General features: G+C 44.2%; 1 protein-coding gene across 1 annotated transcript; it reads left to right on the top strand.

Moving 5' to 3' along the window:
* The first annotated feature begins 6,864 nt into the window (after positions 1-6,864).
* frmd4bb (FERM domain containing 4Bb) lies at positions 6,865-17,859 on the top strand. The gene is made up of 23 exons (XM_068744811.1): positions 6,865-6,930; positions 7,076-7,170; positions 7,288-7,380; positions 7,606-7,690; positions 8,000-8,056; positions 8,158-8,180; positions 8,919-9,002; positions 9,127-9,192; positions 9,420-9,477; positions 9,570-9,656; positions 11,155-11,231; positions 11,318-11,456; positions 11,543-11,684; positions 11,875-12,008; positions 12,182-12,298; positions 13,095-13,323; positions 13,412-13,465; positions 13,553-13,697; positions 13,879-14,046; positions 14,188-14,966; positions 16,002-16,143; positions 16,384-16,484; positions 16,935-17,859. Exons 1-23 carry the CDS (start codon positions 6,865-6,867, stop codon positions 16,976-16,978), a joined length of 2,985 nt encoding a protein of 994 aa, XP_068600912.1. The 3' UTR covers positions 16,979-17,859.
* Positions 17,860-17,925: the final 66 nt, after the last annotated feature.

Raw genomic sequence — 17,925 nt, forward strand, 5'->3', positions numbered from 1 at the left:
TTCTGAATGCAGAGTTTTTTTAAGTTTAAAAAAGGTATTCTTTGCTATTATAATAGGGGAAATTACAAGACATGTGCCCGTGATGCTTTGACAAAACTTGTATGATCTGTGTAAGAAGTAATATTCAGGGACTAACAGACAATTCACTATAACACGTCATGATGCTAAAGACATCACATTCAGTTAGCCATCAATAAAATATGCATTTCAAGAATAACTATCATCCTACTAGTGACACTAATGTGATTCTAAACTCTAGGAGATGTTATCTTACTATGAAGGACTATTTCTTTGAGGTGCGGTGAACTAATATGAAAACTGGAGATCATTAAAGTTACTTAAAATATACCTCTGAGTCGAAGATTCATTCTAATAATGCAGTCACATGTACAGTACGCACAGTACAGTAATACATACAATATGCAGTAATACATACAGTAGTACGTAATTCATTCAGTAAACTGTCCAATTTAGCTCTAGTTGGATCCTGTTTATTGCTATAAGACACCTGAGAAACTGTGTCTATGTAAATACAAGAGCATCCAAACATGTTGAACACACACAGAAAGTCATTACAGCGATACAATACAATATAAAATTATAGGACAGTTACTGTTTGATGTTCTTTAATTTGTGGATCTGCAAATAATTGACATTTAAGGGGCAACTCTTCATTTTACAGCCTGAGAGTGTGAATAGTTTGCAGCCCAAACAAGGTGTGAAAGTTTTGTTTAAGTATAAGATTATGCTAAGATCAACCTAAAAAAAAATGTAAGGTTTGCCGACCCTAACCCATTTCCAAATTGACATAAATCCATTCAGGGGCTTTTGGAGACTCTTCATGACGACCCAACAAGGTCCCGTTCTAGAACCTAGAACCCATCTCTTCTTCTTTATGTCTTATTTTAATAGATCTTTATGATGAGACCAGGATAATACAATTTTTTGTAAAAAAAGAAAAAGAAAAGCGTTGACATGAACGCATAAAAGCCCTCGAGGTCACATTTAAAGGCTTGTAGCGCACTTCATTATTATGGGGACCGAGTGTGAACCAGGCCGGCCGGCAGCTGCTGGATGAGGGGGGGGGGGGGGGGGGGGGGGATGCTCACATAATAGCCGGTGGGTGAAGGCGTGGTGAGTGTGTGCGTGTGTGTGTGTGTGTGGCTCAATCCGAGGCGAGGGCGCTGCGCTACAGTAGAGCCGGAGGATGAACGCGGAGAGCGGCTGCACGGCGGCTCCCCTCCCCGCTCACAGCAGCCGGATAGACGGATGAAAGGGGATGATCAGCGCGCGAGAGAAGCTTTTCCTTATCAAGAGACACAAGACGCGCAAAGGTAAGCCCGATTTAAACCGGTTTGGTGCATGGATCCGATTCAACCGGCTCCCGTGGGCTGCCTGAGAGGAGACAAAAGTCAGGGCGCGTGTGATGCGGGGCGCGCATCAATGAAATCAATTACAAGAGCACGTCTGGCGCGCGCCCCCCCCCCCCCCCCCCCAAAACGACGAGGTGTTTGACTCATCTGTCTAGTCATAGGAGGGGGGGGGGGGGGCAGGTGGGCACCACCCATGTACAGTACGGTGGCCCATTCATTGTTCTCCCTGCACGGTGGGAACCGGCCCTGGGATGGGCTTGTTTTCATCACCGGAGACTGCTGCCGGTTGTAGCGGACACGGGGCGCGATTGTGTGCGTGTGAGTTTAAAATGTAGTTGATCAGATATTTAACTCAGGCAGGGTGAATTAGGGAACATCTAAAATGCTGGGTGGGCGGTTCCATTGACTTTATAATATTGGAGGTCTTTGTGTGTGTAGGTGTGCGTGTGTGTGTGTGTGTGCGCGCGTGTGTTTCTATTGGTGACCTATAGGCCATGTATTTTAAATCACTATAGCTGTCATTCGTTTAGTTGTTTATTTATTTATGTATTTTATTGCAGAATCTAATTTCTCATTTTTGCTCAACTGACATTTATCCACCAACTTATTAAGGATTTTTCTGAATCCCAAAGCGTGAAAAAAAAAAAGGTTCATTTCACACATTTAAACGCAGTTTTAGATTCTCCTCTTTCTTCTTGATCACGCTCAGTCGGCGACTTCCCATCTCGGAATCAAAGCCTCCCTAGAGTTTCTGAGAAATGTTCCAAAAACAGAGAAGCGAGCAGGGATATCTATTTTTAGTAATCTTGTGTTCATAAACTCACCACATGAAATGTGATTCGTGTAATATGGTCAACGCTGGGACGTCAAACGGTTTGATGCCTGACGATTTGCAGTCAAAAGTGTCTCACATGTGGCCCAGAAGTCAAGCGATAGATTGACAGCTCGACTCCCAAAACGTCAGCTGATCCTTGACTCATGCTTTCACTTCAGATGAATCAATATATTATAACATATCTGTCAATATCGCTCCAACGTGATGTTTTTTTTTTTTTTTTTTTACCAGGCGGCAGTTCATAGACTCCAATTCTTGGTATACAAATCGCACAATTTGATCCTGGTCCATTTTGTCCACACATACACATTTGTCTTGGAGCTTCGTCCCAGTGCTCTGCAGAAAGGCACTGCAGTTTTATGCACTGAAACTCTGCAGCTTGTGATATCAGGGACTGCAGAAGAACAGGTCTGGCTGAGTGCAACTGCCCCCCCTCCTCAGTAATTGCTTCATCTTTGTCTTTTGAGTCAGTTTTAAGTCCTGCTGTGCATTCTTATGGTTTTAATTTTGCACTGAGATGCTGCATCTATGACTTTCCTTTATTGGTCTGTAAGAAGTTTGACCCAGAACGACACCGGGGGTTATTTATAATGTTTTTAAATGAGCCTCATGGTCTTTATTTACTTCACTGATCGATTGATTTGCGTATGGAATATCGAATTATAATGGGTGTGTCTTCAAGGACGTTCCCCAGATGAAGAAACCAATCTGAAGCATTTTTGGGAACTTCATAACCCTAAGCGAAAAACCACTTTCTCGTCGAACTGCCGCCTCGTCTCACTCATTCCGGCAGAAGCTGAACGATTTCCACGCAATGATACGAAGGGTTTTTTCCCGCATTTAAAGGATTATATTCAATAAACTCATCTGATTAAAGCTGCAATAATACTAATAATAGTTGCTGGCAATTCTGCCGGTACTGCTGCTTTTATTTTATAGCTTCTCTTTCTCTATAGGGCTCAGGGTCAGTCAGCCGGGACCGAGTTGAAAAGAAGCTCATTTTTTGCGATATGAAAAATCACTGAAGTTTGCTTGAATATTGTTTTTACAATACAGAGTCTGACGGCGGCAGATGTTTGACGACTGCTGTCACAAAGGCTTATACCCAATGGGCTTTGCTGTAAACGTCCTTTCCAGGGTGGGAATAAGAACTCGTACTGCATGATGACATCATTTCCGTGAATCATTCTTCTGTGATGCAGCCTGCCCTTCGCAGAGTCGCTGTGGAATAAAGACAAAAATGAATCTTTATTCTAGTGTTTCCATTTTTCTTTAATATCCTGAACCTCGTTCGTTTGTTCGTTTTTCGGACGGCCTGACCGGTTCTCGTTAGGAGACGCCGCTAACGCGTGGCCCCTCGGTGGCTGACCGGATGAGTCACGGCGAGACAGCGGATGAGGCCTGAGATAATCCTGTGTTTCCGCCCACAGCCTGTGCAACCAGGGTGTCACAACCGTGAGCTCAGAGCAGCCACGCTTTAATTTGTCATTTCACGCCACCACCATACACAGAACTACTTATTAAGCAACCTGCCAGAAGAGTTTCTTGAAGAGGAGCCTTTTTTTAGGACCAAAAACAAATCAGTATACAAGATAAGCTATTTAACAATAGACGACCTCAACTCCTCTGACGTCATGGAGCAGAATCGCCATTAATCATGCAGGTGCCTGAGTCATCACCGCTGAGGGTCAGGTGTCAGAGGTCATTTGCATCAGCTACAGCTATAGAGCGTTGTTTGCTCATTGTACTCGGTCACAAGACGTACAGCGGGGGCTTTAAAATGTTAAGGACGCGAAATAAAGACTTTCATTACTTAAAGACGGAGTTACGTTCCAAAGACCCGGTCGCTATATATATATATATTAAACCAATGTTTATATTTGCATTTATACTGTACATACGTACGTACTCACAACTCCGCTGCCAGTGCATTCCGCTCGTCGTAACAGCGATTTCTTGTCGCGAAACACATGCGGTACTTTGAAATTTCGGAAAGCCTGTCGTAACTCTGAGTCGGCGTTAAACGAGCACGTCGGTAAGTGAGGACCGTCTGTAGTTTCCCTTTGCGGCCACTCGGTCTTCTGTGGCCTAATTCATTGTTCGGGAAGATCTTATTTACTCTTGGATCAACCGGTCATTTCTGGACTTTTTTGGTTGCCATTTGCAGGATCTCGTAAGCCGAGAGCAGGCGGTGCCTTTCTGTGTGATACCAGCCTTCATCAATAATGCACAAAAACGGGAAACTGAGATAAGACGAGCTGCAACCTGGACATGACATTTAATCAGCGTGACGTATTAAACACTGACGTCCAGTTTACTGAGGGAGGAGGCAGGGAAATTCTCCTTTTAATAGTATCTCATTGTTCACCTGTAAATCTCAGAATGCAAAGAATAGAAATGGATAAATATGAATAATAACCCTTTTATACTGTATGTGAGGTATATGCAACGTCTACTCTTCATCTCACCATCTTATCAGTCTTCACAACACACCGATTCTTTGCTTCTTTGAGAAGGATGCCACATCTGGACCTTTTTCAAGCTGCATGTAGAATAAGAGCTGGATCTGCACCCTGCAGCACGATGCTCAATCAGAACCCCATCCAGTCTCCGGAGAGGCAAAGACAAAGAAGGACCGTCTTCTCAGCTCCTCGCTCTGTGTCTTTTTTTGTTTTTTTTGTTTTTACATGAAGGCACTGTGATGTGGCAGACACGATTTTAAAGATCTGACCATTATAAGATCTAGAAGGCCGCTTCTCAAACACAAATACCAACGATTTAGCTCCCCCCCCCCCCCCCCCCCCCCAATCTGAGGATGCGTAGGATCTCTTTTTATCATCTAGTGTGAGTGTAAAGTAGATCTTTTGCACACTTCAGCTTACAGATAAGTTGGGTCAGCATCCCGGGCTGTGCTGATCTGTTCAGGAAGCATCTTTGTGAAAGACTGAGTTATTAGGCTATGTAGTTATTAAGCTAAAAGTGTAGATTCCTAAAAATACCTTCATTTCATCTACTTTGCATGAGTACACAGTCTTCTGAGCTGAATTTGACTCTCATCTACTTAAGTAGCAAAATGCTTCAGGGAACTCCTCAGTGCTACACGCTTCTTCTCGAGTTCATGCGAGGGAATAAAAACCCATAACGATCCTTGCACCATCTAGTGGCCAGTCTATTTTACTGCACGTGCCGGCAGGAAGTCTGATACATCAGTATGACGTCACCAAGGCAGTCATAACTAAATCACATTCACATCAGTGTAATAATATTCCTGCTGACTGTCACAAGCAGCCACTCCTAATTAATTGGATTTATTGGCTACGCCTTCATGGTCGAGGTCTTGAGAGGAAATCTATTAAACAAAATTCAATGCAATTTGCTTAATTAATTACAAGTGTGATGACAGAAATTAATTAACGAGGAGCAGGGTGTGTGCGCGCGCGCGTGCGCGTAAAGTAACGCCTCTGTCAGGTGTTTCAGTTCCATTTGTTGGTTGTACTGCAGTTCTGCCCCTCTCAACTGTGACAAAAGAGTTTTGAACAAAGTTAATGCCATAACTTGTGTTGGATGATATTTCTCTTTATGTATCATTTAAAATTATTTACTTGAATAAGTTTTAATTATTGATCAATGGAGTAGTGTGGTTTTCTTAAACTGATCAATTGAAATGATTTATGTTATAATAACAGCAATAATTTATCCATATATTTTTACAACGATACAATTGAATATGCAATATTTGTAACTTAAGTAGTGAACTGATCAAACAGAACAATTCAGCAACATATCAATAACAATAGCAACACGCTGCAGTCAGGAAATGAATAACCTGTTGGCGGTGACCATTGAAAGTTATTTGAACCTTTTTGTTTTTTTCAGCATGTGCTGACATGTTGACATATGGTGCTCAGGATCAGCACCGGACAGCTCCATAGGTAGTCGGCTATATCTGTCTGTTAGCAAGATAACTCAAACATTTACGGGCACCTGTTCGCTCCAAATGTTGGAAGATGTGATCAGCCTCATTCTGTCAGATGGAGGCGGCTGACTCCGTCTGATTTTTTTTTCCTATTTTATATTTTTCAAGACGCGTTTGTTGTGGAGCTGCCGAACCTCAATCTCGAGTTTGCAGCGCTTTCACCACTAAATGGGTCAACACGGTTCCGTCAGCAACAGCATTGTTTGAAAAGCATTGTGAAGACAATCGTGATTTAATATGAATATATATCAGAGATCCAGAATTGATGGATGGCTTGTTTATACAGATATTTATTGCATTACTGATGTTAGTCTGCCTCATACATAACTTTAGCTATACAACATAAATGTAGTTACTATCAAGTACAAGTATAAACTAGAACAGAGTATTTCCTGACTCCAGTGGTAGAAAGGGAGCGACTGAACATGTAAAAGTTGAATGTCCTTTGGTTGATATGGCAACAAACCCTTGCGACGGGTACCGTCATTAATGACGTCATGGTTGGTTTTCCCACCGAGGCATTTCCCTAATAGGAAATATGAAAACTGTTTCCAAAAAGGATCTTCTACGTACACTGCATGAAAAACAACAACAACAACAACACATTGTTGTTCATTGTGATATGAAATAACTTGCAATTTGTGTCATGAGTCTTGACCTTAATATTTTATTGCCTGCAGATGACTGAGGGCAGATTGTGCCAAGTGCAGATGCTGGATGACAGGAAGCTGGAGCTGCTGGTTCAGGTAGAAATGCCTCAGATGTATACCCTGCAATGAGCAGCTCATCCCAGTATCATGTCACATATTTCTCTCCTTGCTGCTGGTGCTGTTTTTTATGGAAGCGGATCAGGATGAACTGGTTTTCCAACTGAACCTTCTCCTTCCACAGCCGAAGCTGCTGTCGTACGAACTCCTCGACTTGGTTTCCTCCCACTTCAACCTGAAAGAGAAGGAATTCTTTGGACTGGCCTATTTTGATGAAAAGTGTGTAAAATTGTCAATTGCATTTTTTACTTAAGATGTTTATTCATGTGTGTGTGTGTGTGTTTGAAATACAGTCTGTCATTTGCCTGTCTGTTTTTTTTTTTTTTTTTTTTGAAGCGGCCAGCGAAAGTGGCTACAGATGGACCGCAGAGTTCTCGAACATGACTTTTCTAAAAAGGCCGGACCCATTGCCCTCGACTTCCTGGTTAGGTAATATATGTTTTCTTTATTTCAAATCACAAGGTCTCCAGCAGGGGGCGCTACTTTATGGCGCGGCTAAAAACAAAAATATGTCTGGAGTCGTTTCTGATCAGTCAGTGTGTCTTCATCTCACACTGATTACAAAAGCAAAGCATATTTATTCTACATGCAAAAATAGGGACGCCAGTTTAACCTTTAAATTGTGTCATATTTGTCTGTTTTTATCGTTCATAGATTCTATGTAGAAAACATAACGCAGCTTAAGGACATCATAACGGTGGAGCTATTCTTCTTGAATGCAAAATCTGCTGTCTACAATGTAAGTTTTTCTGTGGTTTGAAGCGATGACAAATTGTTCTCCTATAGTCCGCCGCCCCCCCCCCCCCCCCCCCCCCCCCTCTCTCTCTTGATGATTCACTGTCTCTGAACCTTTGCTTCGCCTCAGTTCTGCAGACTAGAGCTGCAGGGCACATTTATCTCACCCTGCCTGTTGGAATGTAAAGAAGACATGACAGTATATGGAGAGTTTATTGGAGAGCATCACATAAAATATTCTGTGTTTGTCCCTGGAAATCCTTCATTGGGACTGCATTTTCTGACTGACCTCCCCCCACCTTTTGTTTCCCAGGAAATTATAGAAGTGGAAAGCGAGAACGTCTTCAGATTAGCTGCGAGTGCTTTGCAGGTCAGCGCTTCTTCTAATAGTCTCGTAGACTTGCATTAATTGCTGCATCTAAAATCCTTTTTGAAGCGTGTAATGTGATTGAGCGTATTCTCTGTCACCAGGAGGCGAGTGGAGACTACACAAGGTAAGTGCACATTATCAGCTGGGCGAGAAGTATTTAACGGCAGCAGGATAAGTTAATACTGAGCTTTTAGCAAAGACATTCAATAGGTCACATGCTTGTGCAGACATATAAAAGAAAACCAATAGCAGTATTATGCCAGACTTACTATTGACTGTTGAGATGCTTACACCAGGCAACTAATGAATCTCGCGGTGCTGACAGGAGACGAGCATTGAAGAAGAGAAACTCTGTTACGCTGGAGAGAGGGACTATTATGTGTTCAGGAGAACTGGCCTTTGTCAGCGCACATGTAGTCTTCAGAGGCCATACAGCAGGTCTTGGTGCAGACGGCCATCTGGCTTGGACCAGCTGATGAACGAAAATACAATCCAGCCTTCATGAAGAGCAAAAAAAAAAGAAGAATCAACTGGACTTGTTCAAGTCGGATTGAAGACATTTCACGTCTCATCCAAGAGGCTTCTTCTGTTCGGAGAGACTGAGTTCAGACACTTGTCCTCCTGTTGGAGCAGAAAACAAAGAAACAAAGAAGGGACTGAAACCACCAAGGCAATCAGACTCCCGAGGAGTATTAGCATTTCCTTTATGAATGCTAATTTACTTGTACTGTGCAAAAATAAAATACAATTATAAGTTAAATGTCAAAAGTGAATGTGGAATGAAATCAACTTTTATTAATGTATGAATAATATTTTTATTGTTGCAGCTGACTCAAGCAAAAACTCTCCCTTTCTGTTTCAGCGATGAAAACACAAGAACCGACTTAAAGAAACTACCAACTCTTCCCACTAAAGTACTCAAGGAACACCCATCACTGGCATACTGGTACGGTCATGGGAAATGTAGTCCTTAGGGGGTCATTATTGCGTTTTAGCGTAAAGACCTTATCTGGGACTCTGCATAATGCTTAAGAGTAAAACGGGTTCTGCTTTATTCTTCTTCACTGCAGCGAGGATCGAGTGATTGGACATTATAAGCCACTGAAAGGAGTCTCCAGAGGACAGGCCATTGTGCGGTAAGTGATGAAAAAATGTACAGGCCAATTTCCTGCGACAGTTTTTAACTCTCATCAATCTTCCTCTCACCTCTGGCAGCCCCTTTGTTATCATCTGGTTAATAAAAAAATAAAAAAATCAACAAATGCGGTCCAGTGAATCGCACTTTTTTGCATTCCCGAGACACGGCATATGCACGTGATAAAATTGCAGCTGTTGCTTTGAATAAAAACTGCTTTTGTTGCAGGTATTTGACATTGGTGGAGTCGTTGCCCACGTATGGCGTCCATTATTATGAAGTTAAGGTGCGTCTTTGTCTGTTCTCCTTATTATTAATGTAAAAATGATAATCGCAGCTGAAATTGGGTCAAAAACCGACAGTTCTTTTGCCCCACAGGATAAACAAGGGATCCCGTGGTGGCTTGGGATCAGCTATAAGGGTGTCGGCCAGTACGACCTGCAGGACAAGTTGAAACCTCGGAAGGTAAGCGTCTCCTGCAGCCCTGCATAAGAAATGGCTGCTGTTATTACTCTGCCTCACTAATCTGACAGTGGACACGACAGGCACAGCGTGTGTGTGTGTGTGTGTGTGTGTGTGTGAGGCTCGCCGCTGTTGCACGAAGCCCGGTGATTCACCAGCTCACATTCACGCACCATCTACTTCGCCTCAGCTCCAGCAGACGAGGCCAGACATGAAAACCTTGACTGAAAAATGTCCGTCTCTGCAGGCCTGGGAGTTTGTTTGAATCACCAAAGTGTGTTTTCTATAAAAGGCTCTGCGATCAATACACACGTTACTATTGGAACCGGCTTTTCTCGTTCCAGCTGTGTCGTTTTCAGCTGGTGAGCTGGCAGGAAGAAAACCCCCCCCCCCACACGTGAGCGACCTTGTTGGCGATGCCGGCACGTTCCTGTTGGGTTCAGTGCAGTGTCATCGTACGAAGCCATGAATGTTCGGAAAACAATTTACGATGATTTACTGGCACTGTCTGTCCTGTTTGATCCTGGAGATCGCTTGACATGTTGCAATGCATCTTTTGCTGCTGCGTGGAGTTGTGCAAGCGGCCCCGGCTGTGCTTTTCAGAGAACAGAGGAGGGAGTGAACCGGTGATGTCAAAGGGAAAAGGGGCTGGATGTGGGGCGGCGTTTTCAAGGATTTATTTTAGAATACCTGAGGAGACAAGTCAGGAGCTGACAGGAGAAAGAACAAAGTATGCGTTTGTGTAGACGGCGAAGCCCAGGGAGGATTTAAGGGCTGCGAAAAAGGACTTGTGAACGTCTATTACGCTGGTAAGACTGCAGGGATGATACTTTTTGACTGAGCTTTTGCTCTTTTAATAACTTTTAATAACTTTTACCAACGTGAACGTTGTTCTGGATCATCAATCAAACTTTAAAATGAGATCTGAATCTGATTTTTGCCTCTCCGTGCTCCTTACTCAACGTAAAACCGGATACAAGTATCCACATCCAATATCACGTCTGTTTGAGATCATGTCCAGACGCTCCGTGACTCACTGACCCAAACGGATTGTTCATATCTGGCTGCTTGTCGGTGAGCACCTGGGAATCACCTGGGTGGGGGGGGTTGGGGAGGGGAGACGTGATGAGCTGTAAGTGTGTAGCTGTGATACGCAGTGATGAGTCTTCATCAAATGTTCATTTGTGTCGTCCTTCGTTCTCCAACACCTGCTTTATCGCAGACTTGGCCGTCAGGCGGCCCAGACTAATGACGGTTCATGTCACGGTCTGGCTTTTTTCTTTTTTCCTTTTCTAATAGCTGTGATTAAAACCGATTGGCAAACACACCTGCTCTCCTGCTGTTTCCTAGTCGTTTACGTGGCGTCGGTCACGGCGGTCGTGGATGCTTGTTGTTTGGACGTCCCCACGGGACGAGTCGGCCGGTCGTTTCTCCGCTCCGGCTTCATGTTTCTGTGTGTTACATCCTGTTCTCCTGATCTGGCATGCCTTGCTTTTCCCAGCTTTACCAGTGGAAACAGCTGGAGAACTTGTACTTTCGGGAGAAGAAATTTGCGGTAGAAGTTAATGATCCACACAGGTGAGATCGGTGCACAATTCTCACGCAGAGCTCGCTCCGATCGCTGTGCACGGCTCTAATCTGGCGGGTTTCTTTTCCTCAAACAGGAGAGCGGTAACCAAGCGCACTTTTGGGCAGACGGGTTTACTCATCCACACATGGTACGCCAGCCACTCGCTGATTAAAACCATTTGGGTTATGGCAATCAGTCAGCACCAGTTCTACCTGGACAGAAAGCAAAGCAAAGTAAGCGAGCGTTAACTTCCATTGCTCTGGTACTACTTTCAATCCAGAGAAAGTCATCTCCCAATCGCCTTTCTTGATTCTTTTAGGCTAAATTAGGAACAACAAGAAGTTTGGAGGAAATTGCCGCGGATCTCACGGAGCACGGCGGAGCGAAGATAAACAGACTGGGAGAAGCTTGTCTGAAGAATAACTCAATAACAGCTAGCAATGGGAGCCTGGTGTCTACTGGTTTGTAAAAAAAAAAAAAGAAAAAATCATTTCAGTTTGTCAATAATTGTCTTTTAAGTTCATGTCTCTTAGTAGAAAAGTCACTTCGGGGTCAGATTTGAGCTATGGATGGTAGAAACTGTCAGCATCGCGTGCGGCGTCAGGGCATTTGATTATTAGCTGCGGGCAAGTAAACACGTTTCTCTTCCAGGTTCTGCCGACTCCGAAATGAGCGAAGAACAGAAGAAAGAGAAACTTTCAGAGCTGAGAAAAAAGGAGCAAGAGATCCAAGATATTTTGGCAAAGAAAACAAAAGAACTGAAGAAGATCTGCCTGAGAGAGGCGGTGAGAAAGCGTCTTTTATCACTCCTCTCCGGCACGGCGGCTGCAGTTTAAAAGACATACGTCACTTCTAAACAGCCAAAGTCGTTAAAATCGTCCGGCTGAGCAGCGGGTCGATTAATGGTCTGGTTCAGTTCACGAGTCTTCAGGGGCCTCGTTGTGTTTTCCGCTTTCAGGAGCTCACTGGGAAGCTGCCGAAGGAGTATCCCATGTCTTCAGGCGAAAGACCGCCTCAAGTGAGACGGCGAGTCGGCACTTCCTTCAAATTAGATGACCTCTTCCCCTACAATGAGGTGCGTATTTAAACGGTAGCACTGAACAGTCAGCATATAATGTCAAAAGAAGATTTTATATTATGTTTTCTTGCCGATATTTCAAAAAAGATGAGAGAATATAATGATCAGCTCCCGCTAACAACGAGCCACGGGCATCTTGTACGTGGGTCAAAGCACACTAAATATATGAAATGGCCAATCCTGCCAAAAGTTAAAGAAACACATTTTAAAATTATAAATGGGGTTTATCCAGTGGCAGAGTTTCTTAAAAAAAGATTTAAGTTTGAGGTGGATCAATGCTCCTGCAATGGTAGACATAAAAAATTGGATTTCACAAAAAATGTATGATGTTCCATGTTTGAAATTACATTATATATTTTTTTATGTGGAAATTTGGCCTCATATGTATCAGATAAAATAAACATAATAGTGTTAATGGGTAAATATCATATTCACTGTCTGAAATGGAAAGATAGTAAGCCCTCCTTTCCTGGATTTATCAATGAATTTAAAATGTTTGCATTGTGCCTTGAAAAATTGGAAAAAAACAAAACTGCTATAGAGTTAAGTCTGTAAATTTTGTTTCTATATTTGTTATCCTAACTATAAATCTGTATTTTAATTTGTTCAATTAACAACAATTTTTTACCATACAAAATGTTAGCCGAGCTTCCCATCAAACGGGCGTTTCCGTTTAGCGACGGCGTCCTTCGGCCCGTGACTCCGTCGTTAAGTGAGGGACCAGCTTTAGCGTTGCTTCGCTCCTCATCGCTCTTTCTGGATGTGGATGTGCTTTTTGTTGCGTGTTGCGCAGGATCCCTTCCTCAGGAACCTGGAGAGCAGATTTGCCCTGCAGCAGAAAATTGTGGAGGCGGCGAAGAAGCTTGCAAACGAGCCAGAACTCTGCAAAACAGTGAAGAAAAAGAGGAGGAGAAACTGTCTGGACGCCATGCACAAACTGCAACAGATCGAGGACGAGATGAACCAGTACAGAATCAAGAAGGGGAAGAAGCCCACGCAGCGGGCCTCGGTCATTATAGCAGGTGGTGTGTCAGCTTGGTCTGTGTTTGTGGGTAATCACGTGGCCATGTTGACAGTAAACACGGGGCTCATCTTCTTCTTTCGCCACAGATGAACTCATCCGCTCAGACTGCAGCTCGCTGTCCAGCCTACCGATGGATGACGGTGAGCCAGACCTGCTGCGTCAGCCGGTATTTCTTATCCGTGACGTGTCATTCCTGCTCACCGCGAGTTGCCTTTTTTTGCATTCAGATGACTCAGACGGCGTCAGCGTGAGGCCACGGTCCCGCTCGGCGCAGGGATCCCCTCCGCTCAGTCCGATGCGGCCGCTCGGAGCAGAGTATGACGTGGAAAAGCAAGGGCCAAGGGACAATCACCATCACAACACTCGAAGCAGGTGGGGAGACATTTGTCCTGCTTGTAAAACCAAATCTCATTTTATCGCAGGGTAAACCTTGGATTTTACGGCACTTCTGGCTTGTTCTAGGAATGAAGCGATGACGTTGTGTCTCCAGCCTTATTCCGTTCCTCACAGCTCCCATTTTGTGCATCCCCCTCCCCCCCCGCACCCTTTTTAGATTAGTTTATGAAGATCAAGAGGCTTCCCACTACAACCAGAATCCGAGAGAGGCCTCCTCCGCCCACACTAGCCCCTATAAAACTCTTCCCAGACCCCCTAGAGATCCTCGCAGCATGCCTCCCACTCCGGTTATGACCCGCAACGCCTACAGCAGCAGCCAGCTCAGGTGTGATAACCCGGCTTCCTTCCGCCCCTGCTTGTTTCCAACCTTCCAACCAAACTTATTTTCATCTTATTTGATCATTCCAGAGATTAGTTTGCTGTTCTTTTTTTTTTTTTTTTTTTAAACGTTGTGCCTCATCTCCAGGTCTGAGGGGTCCCCGCATTGCTTCAGGCATCGCAGTGGAAGTCTGGAGTCGCAGCCTCGCCCGAGAAAAGACACCGACTCGGAGAAACCCATCTTCATCCTGTCGCCAGCCCACCGCAGCAGCAGCACCGAAGTGTTGGAGGACTGCTCGTCCTACGCCAGCCAGTCCAGCTTGGACTGCTGCGGCGCGGCCAACTCGCACTACGGCACGCTGGATTCCAGAACCTCGACCATGCATCGCCTCCACAGGAAGATGGACATGTATGGAAACACCGGGAGCATGCCCAACTTGGTCCCGCACCATTCTGGCTGTAGTTATTCATGCGAATCCCCAGCACATTACGTGCCCAGTGCCTACTACGTCGCAGGCTACCCCTGCCCAGACATGGAGCCTTATGCTAACGGTGCCTACGTGTATGAGAGCGATGTCGAGGGTCACTACAATGTGAACCCCTCCTACCAAATAAATGGATATCATGGACACGATAGATTTGGGCGTTACAACGGTGACAGGCCAGACCGTCTTTCCCAGAATCCCTATGCAACTGTGAGGCCACCGCGGATCCGAGAGGGCCCCCGAAATCAGCTACTGGCCAAGAACATGCAGAAGGCCCTGGTGGCCGAGCATCTGAAGGGCTGGTACCACCGAAACAAGGGCCAGAGGGATGGCGGGAGTGGGATCCTGACTGGATATGACAGCGGCTCTCAGCTCAGCCTGGGCTACCAGACCATGCCAGCGGCCTTCAGCCACTCCAGCAGAACCACCTCCTTTTCATCAGGTGAGATGCGTTCTAAAACTGACTTCCAACAACCAAAAAAACAATCCAACCTCGGACTCGGCGATGTGATTTCTGCTTCCTCCATCAAGGCCTCAAAGTGCTGAAAACTCACCCAAGACTATTTCATGCATGTGGAAAGTTTCACTTTCTGTGCTCAAAGCTTTTCTAAGGCTGCCAAGGTTGGAAGTCAGTGAGAGAATTAGTTCCAGTTTGTGACGCTAATCTATCACTATGGCTTTGGACCACTAATTGGATTTACACCGTCCACATGGTGATCTGGATCATCATCAAAAGGTTATAAATTGTTCTTGGCATCTTTATAACTCCAACCATGAAACGTAATTAATTAGGTTCACTTTATCAGAGTTTATGTGCATTTTAACTGATTTATGAAACCGTAAATGGAGTTTTCATGTTAAAATAAAAAAAATGTATGACTCCATTCTGAATCAGATCCAGATGAAATCCGGTGGTGAGATAGAGGTCCCCCCACCCAACATGACTGCATCAAATTCCATAAACATCGATCAATAATCAACCGAGATATTACCATAATCAAATAATCTGTTCCTGGCAACAATCCCAACATTTCCTAAAAATTTCATGAAGATCCGTCCAGAACTTATCTTGCTAACGGACGGACGGACAGACAGATAAAAGCCGCCGATTACACAACCTTAAATAAGGAGAAAGTCTAACTTGGAAAAAATGGCTCAAATGGTCATTTTTCTGGCTATAATTATTGTATAGGTTCCTGACTTTTTTTTTTACTGAATAATTAAGAAACTGTGATGCGAAGTATGAGACCTTCAAACTTGACCTTGAAGCTTACCTCAATAGCATTAAAATAGACAACTCAGTCTTAATCTATGTGTCCTGAGGCTGCGGTTTAATAATGCATTGCCAAGTGAAGGCTGAAGTGTTTTGCAGCTGTGACACTGAAATGGTCTTAATAATAGCGTGTCCATGTAATAACAATGACATCCACGCTAAACTCCATTAGCTGAGTGTTATTTGCTCGTGTCTCACTTGCAGTGTCCTCAGTAGAGAGCGCGGGCACATGGCGCAACCAGCTCGCAGTGGGCCTGAAAGGGCCCGATTCGCCCGACACGCCTCAGTACCTTCACCCCGGGGCTCCGGCGTCGACGTACAACCGCAGCCCCCCCGCACACAGCAGGTGAGCCACTGCAGCTTGCATAAACCTCCGCGTGCAAGAGGAAGTGAGTCACCCACAGACGAGCGAGCTGTAGGGAATTTGTACTCCCGCTTTAATTGTGAAATGTTTGGATAAGACGCTGCATATGGCCACTAATGCGTCCTTCAATGTGTGTGTTCTGCCGATACTTCTGTGCATTTGTAAGAATAAAGGTTGCGTCTTGTGTTTTGCTTGTGCCCGTGCTGACAATCGTGTGTGCAGATCTTCTCCGGAAAACAAAGTGTCTAACACGGTTCCTAAAAACGCCGAGTCAGTTGAGGCGGATGGCTGCGAGGCCATTAGCACAGACGAGCCATCAGACAAACCAGTCTGAGACTTAAGGGTGAGGCCAAACTCAGTGGGCTTCTTTGTTCCATGCCGCCAGTCACGTCCATTTGAGCATCTCATCTTCATTCTTTTATACCTTGGTTCAACCCAGTCATCCACATTTCAGACCGTGGTTCTCTAAAACTTTTATTTTTATTGGGAACATCACTTACGCGTTTATTTAAAACATATTTGACTCATTATTTTGATGGTGTTGGACTTGACGTTCATTAGGAGAAGGACAGTAACAAGGCTAAGAGTTTACAGCCATGCTTGCGGCTCTAAATATATGTATTTAGGCAAAGCGGTACCTTGAGCTAAATGTGCCGAATGTGCTAAAATGCTCATTTCGGTGAACTCCATTTCCATTTCCATTCCTCAGTTGTTTTCTTGTTGTCGAACAGATGCAAGCACCAGTAGATACGACTTATTAGTTTCATGTCGCCCTTCCAGATTTCACCTGGATGGAGGCTACATGAGCATCCGCTGAAGAGGACCAAAACTAAACTTTTTGTACAAATAAAGCCATGGAGAAGAGGAACGAGGCTGCCGGAACGTTGTCTTTGGGAAGATGATGCTTTGTGTGTTCGGTTTTTTTGGCGGTCTATACCTGCACGCTCGTCCTCGTGTTGAAGTAACCTCTGAACACCATGAATGATTTTTCCCATGTGCCTTGGATTGGAATGGATTGTACAGGCAGATGAGAATGTGTCAGGAAACTTTAAAGTGTTGCACAACTATGTTGGAGTCAAACCCAGTTTTTTTTGTGTGTGTTCATATCCATGTATTTTAACAGGAACTAGCTACTGCCTTGTAAAAAAAACAAAACAGTAATAGATTAAAATCGTTCTCACCATTCTCCTCTCGGTATGTGTGATAAAAGTCGTCTCAACTATGGAACCCAAATTGACCCGAGCTGATCTGGTGAGCGATCAGATTGTGTCTCTGATGAATTTAAACCTTGAATCAGAGGCGTGTTCGTTCACTCCTGTTTATAGAAACCCATTTGTCTTTTTGGTGCCGTAATGTGCTTTAAAAAAAAAAAAGAACATGGTAAGAAAATGTTTTGATCAGGACTTCTTTTTTTATATATCAACAGAAGACGGCTGCCGTAAAAAAAGCATATCCTTGTCTCGTCGCTTGTTTTCTCATGCAGCTGTACAGTCGGTGTGTAGTTACATGTTGTTGAATGTTGTCATTGAATATTTTCCACATGGAATGAAGTGATTAAATACACGTGTGACACACGGTGGCTTTGTCAGTTTCTCTGAGAGGCTCTCATGTCCACCCAGCAAGTACGAAGCAGCGGCTGGTTCGCTTAGAAAATGGGGATTAACTATTATGGCTCTGTCCAAAAGCGAGGGAATAAATAATACTGAATTATTCCTTTATGTTTATTCTTTTTTTTGTTTTGTTTCTGTCCTCCTTTAACTAATG

This window comes from Brachionichthys hirsutus, chromosome 2, assembly GCF_040956055.1.
Source record: "Brachionichthys hirsutus isolate HB-005 chromosome 2, CSIRO-AGI_Bhir_v1, whole genome shotgun sequence".
Classification (NCBI taxonomy): domain Eukaryota; kingdom Metazoa; phylum Chordata; class Actinopteri; order Lophiiformes; family Brachionichthyidae; genus Brachionichthys; species Brachionichthys hirsutus.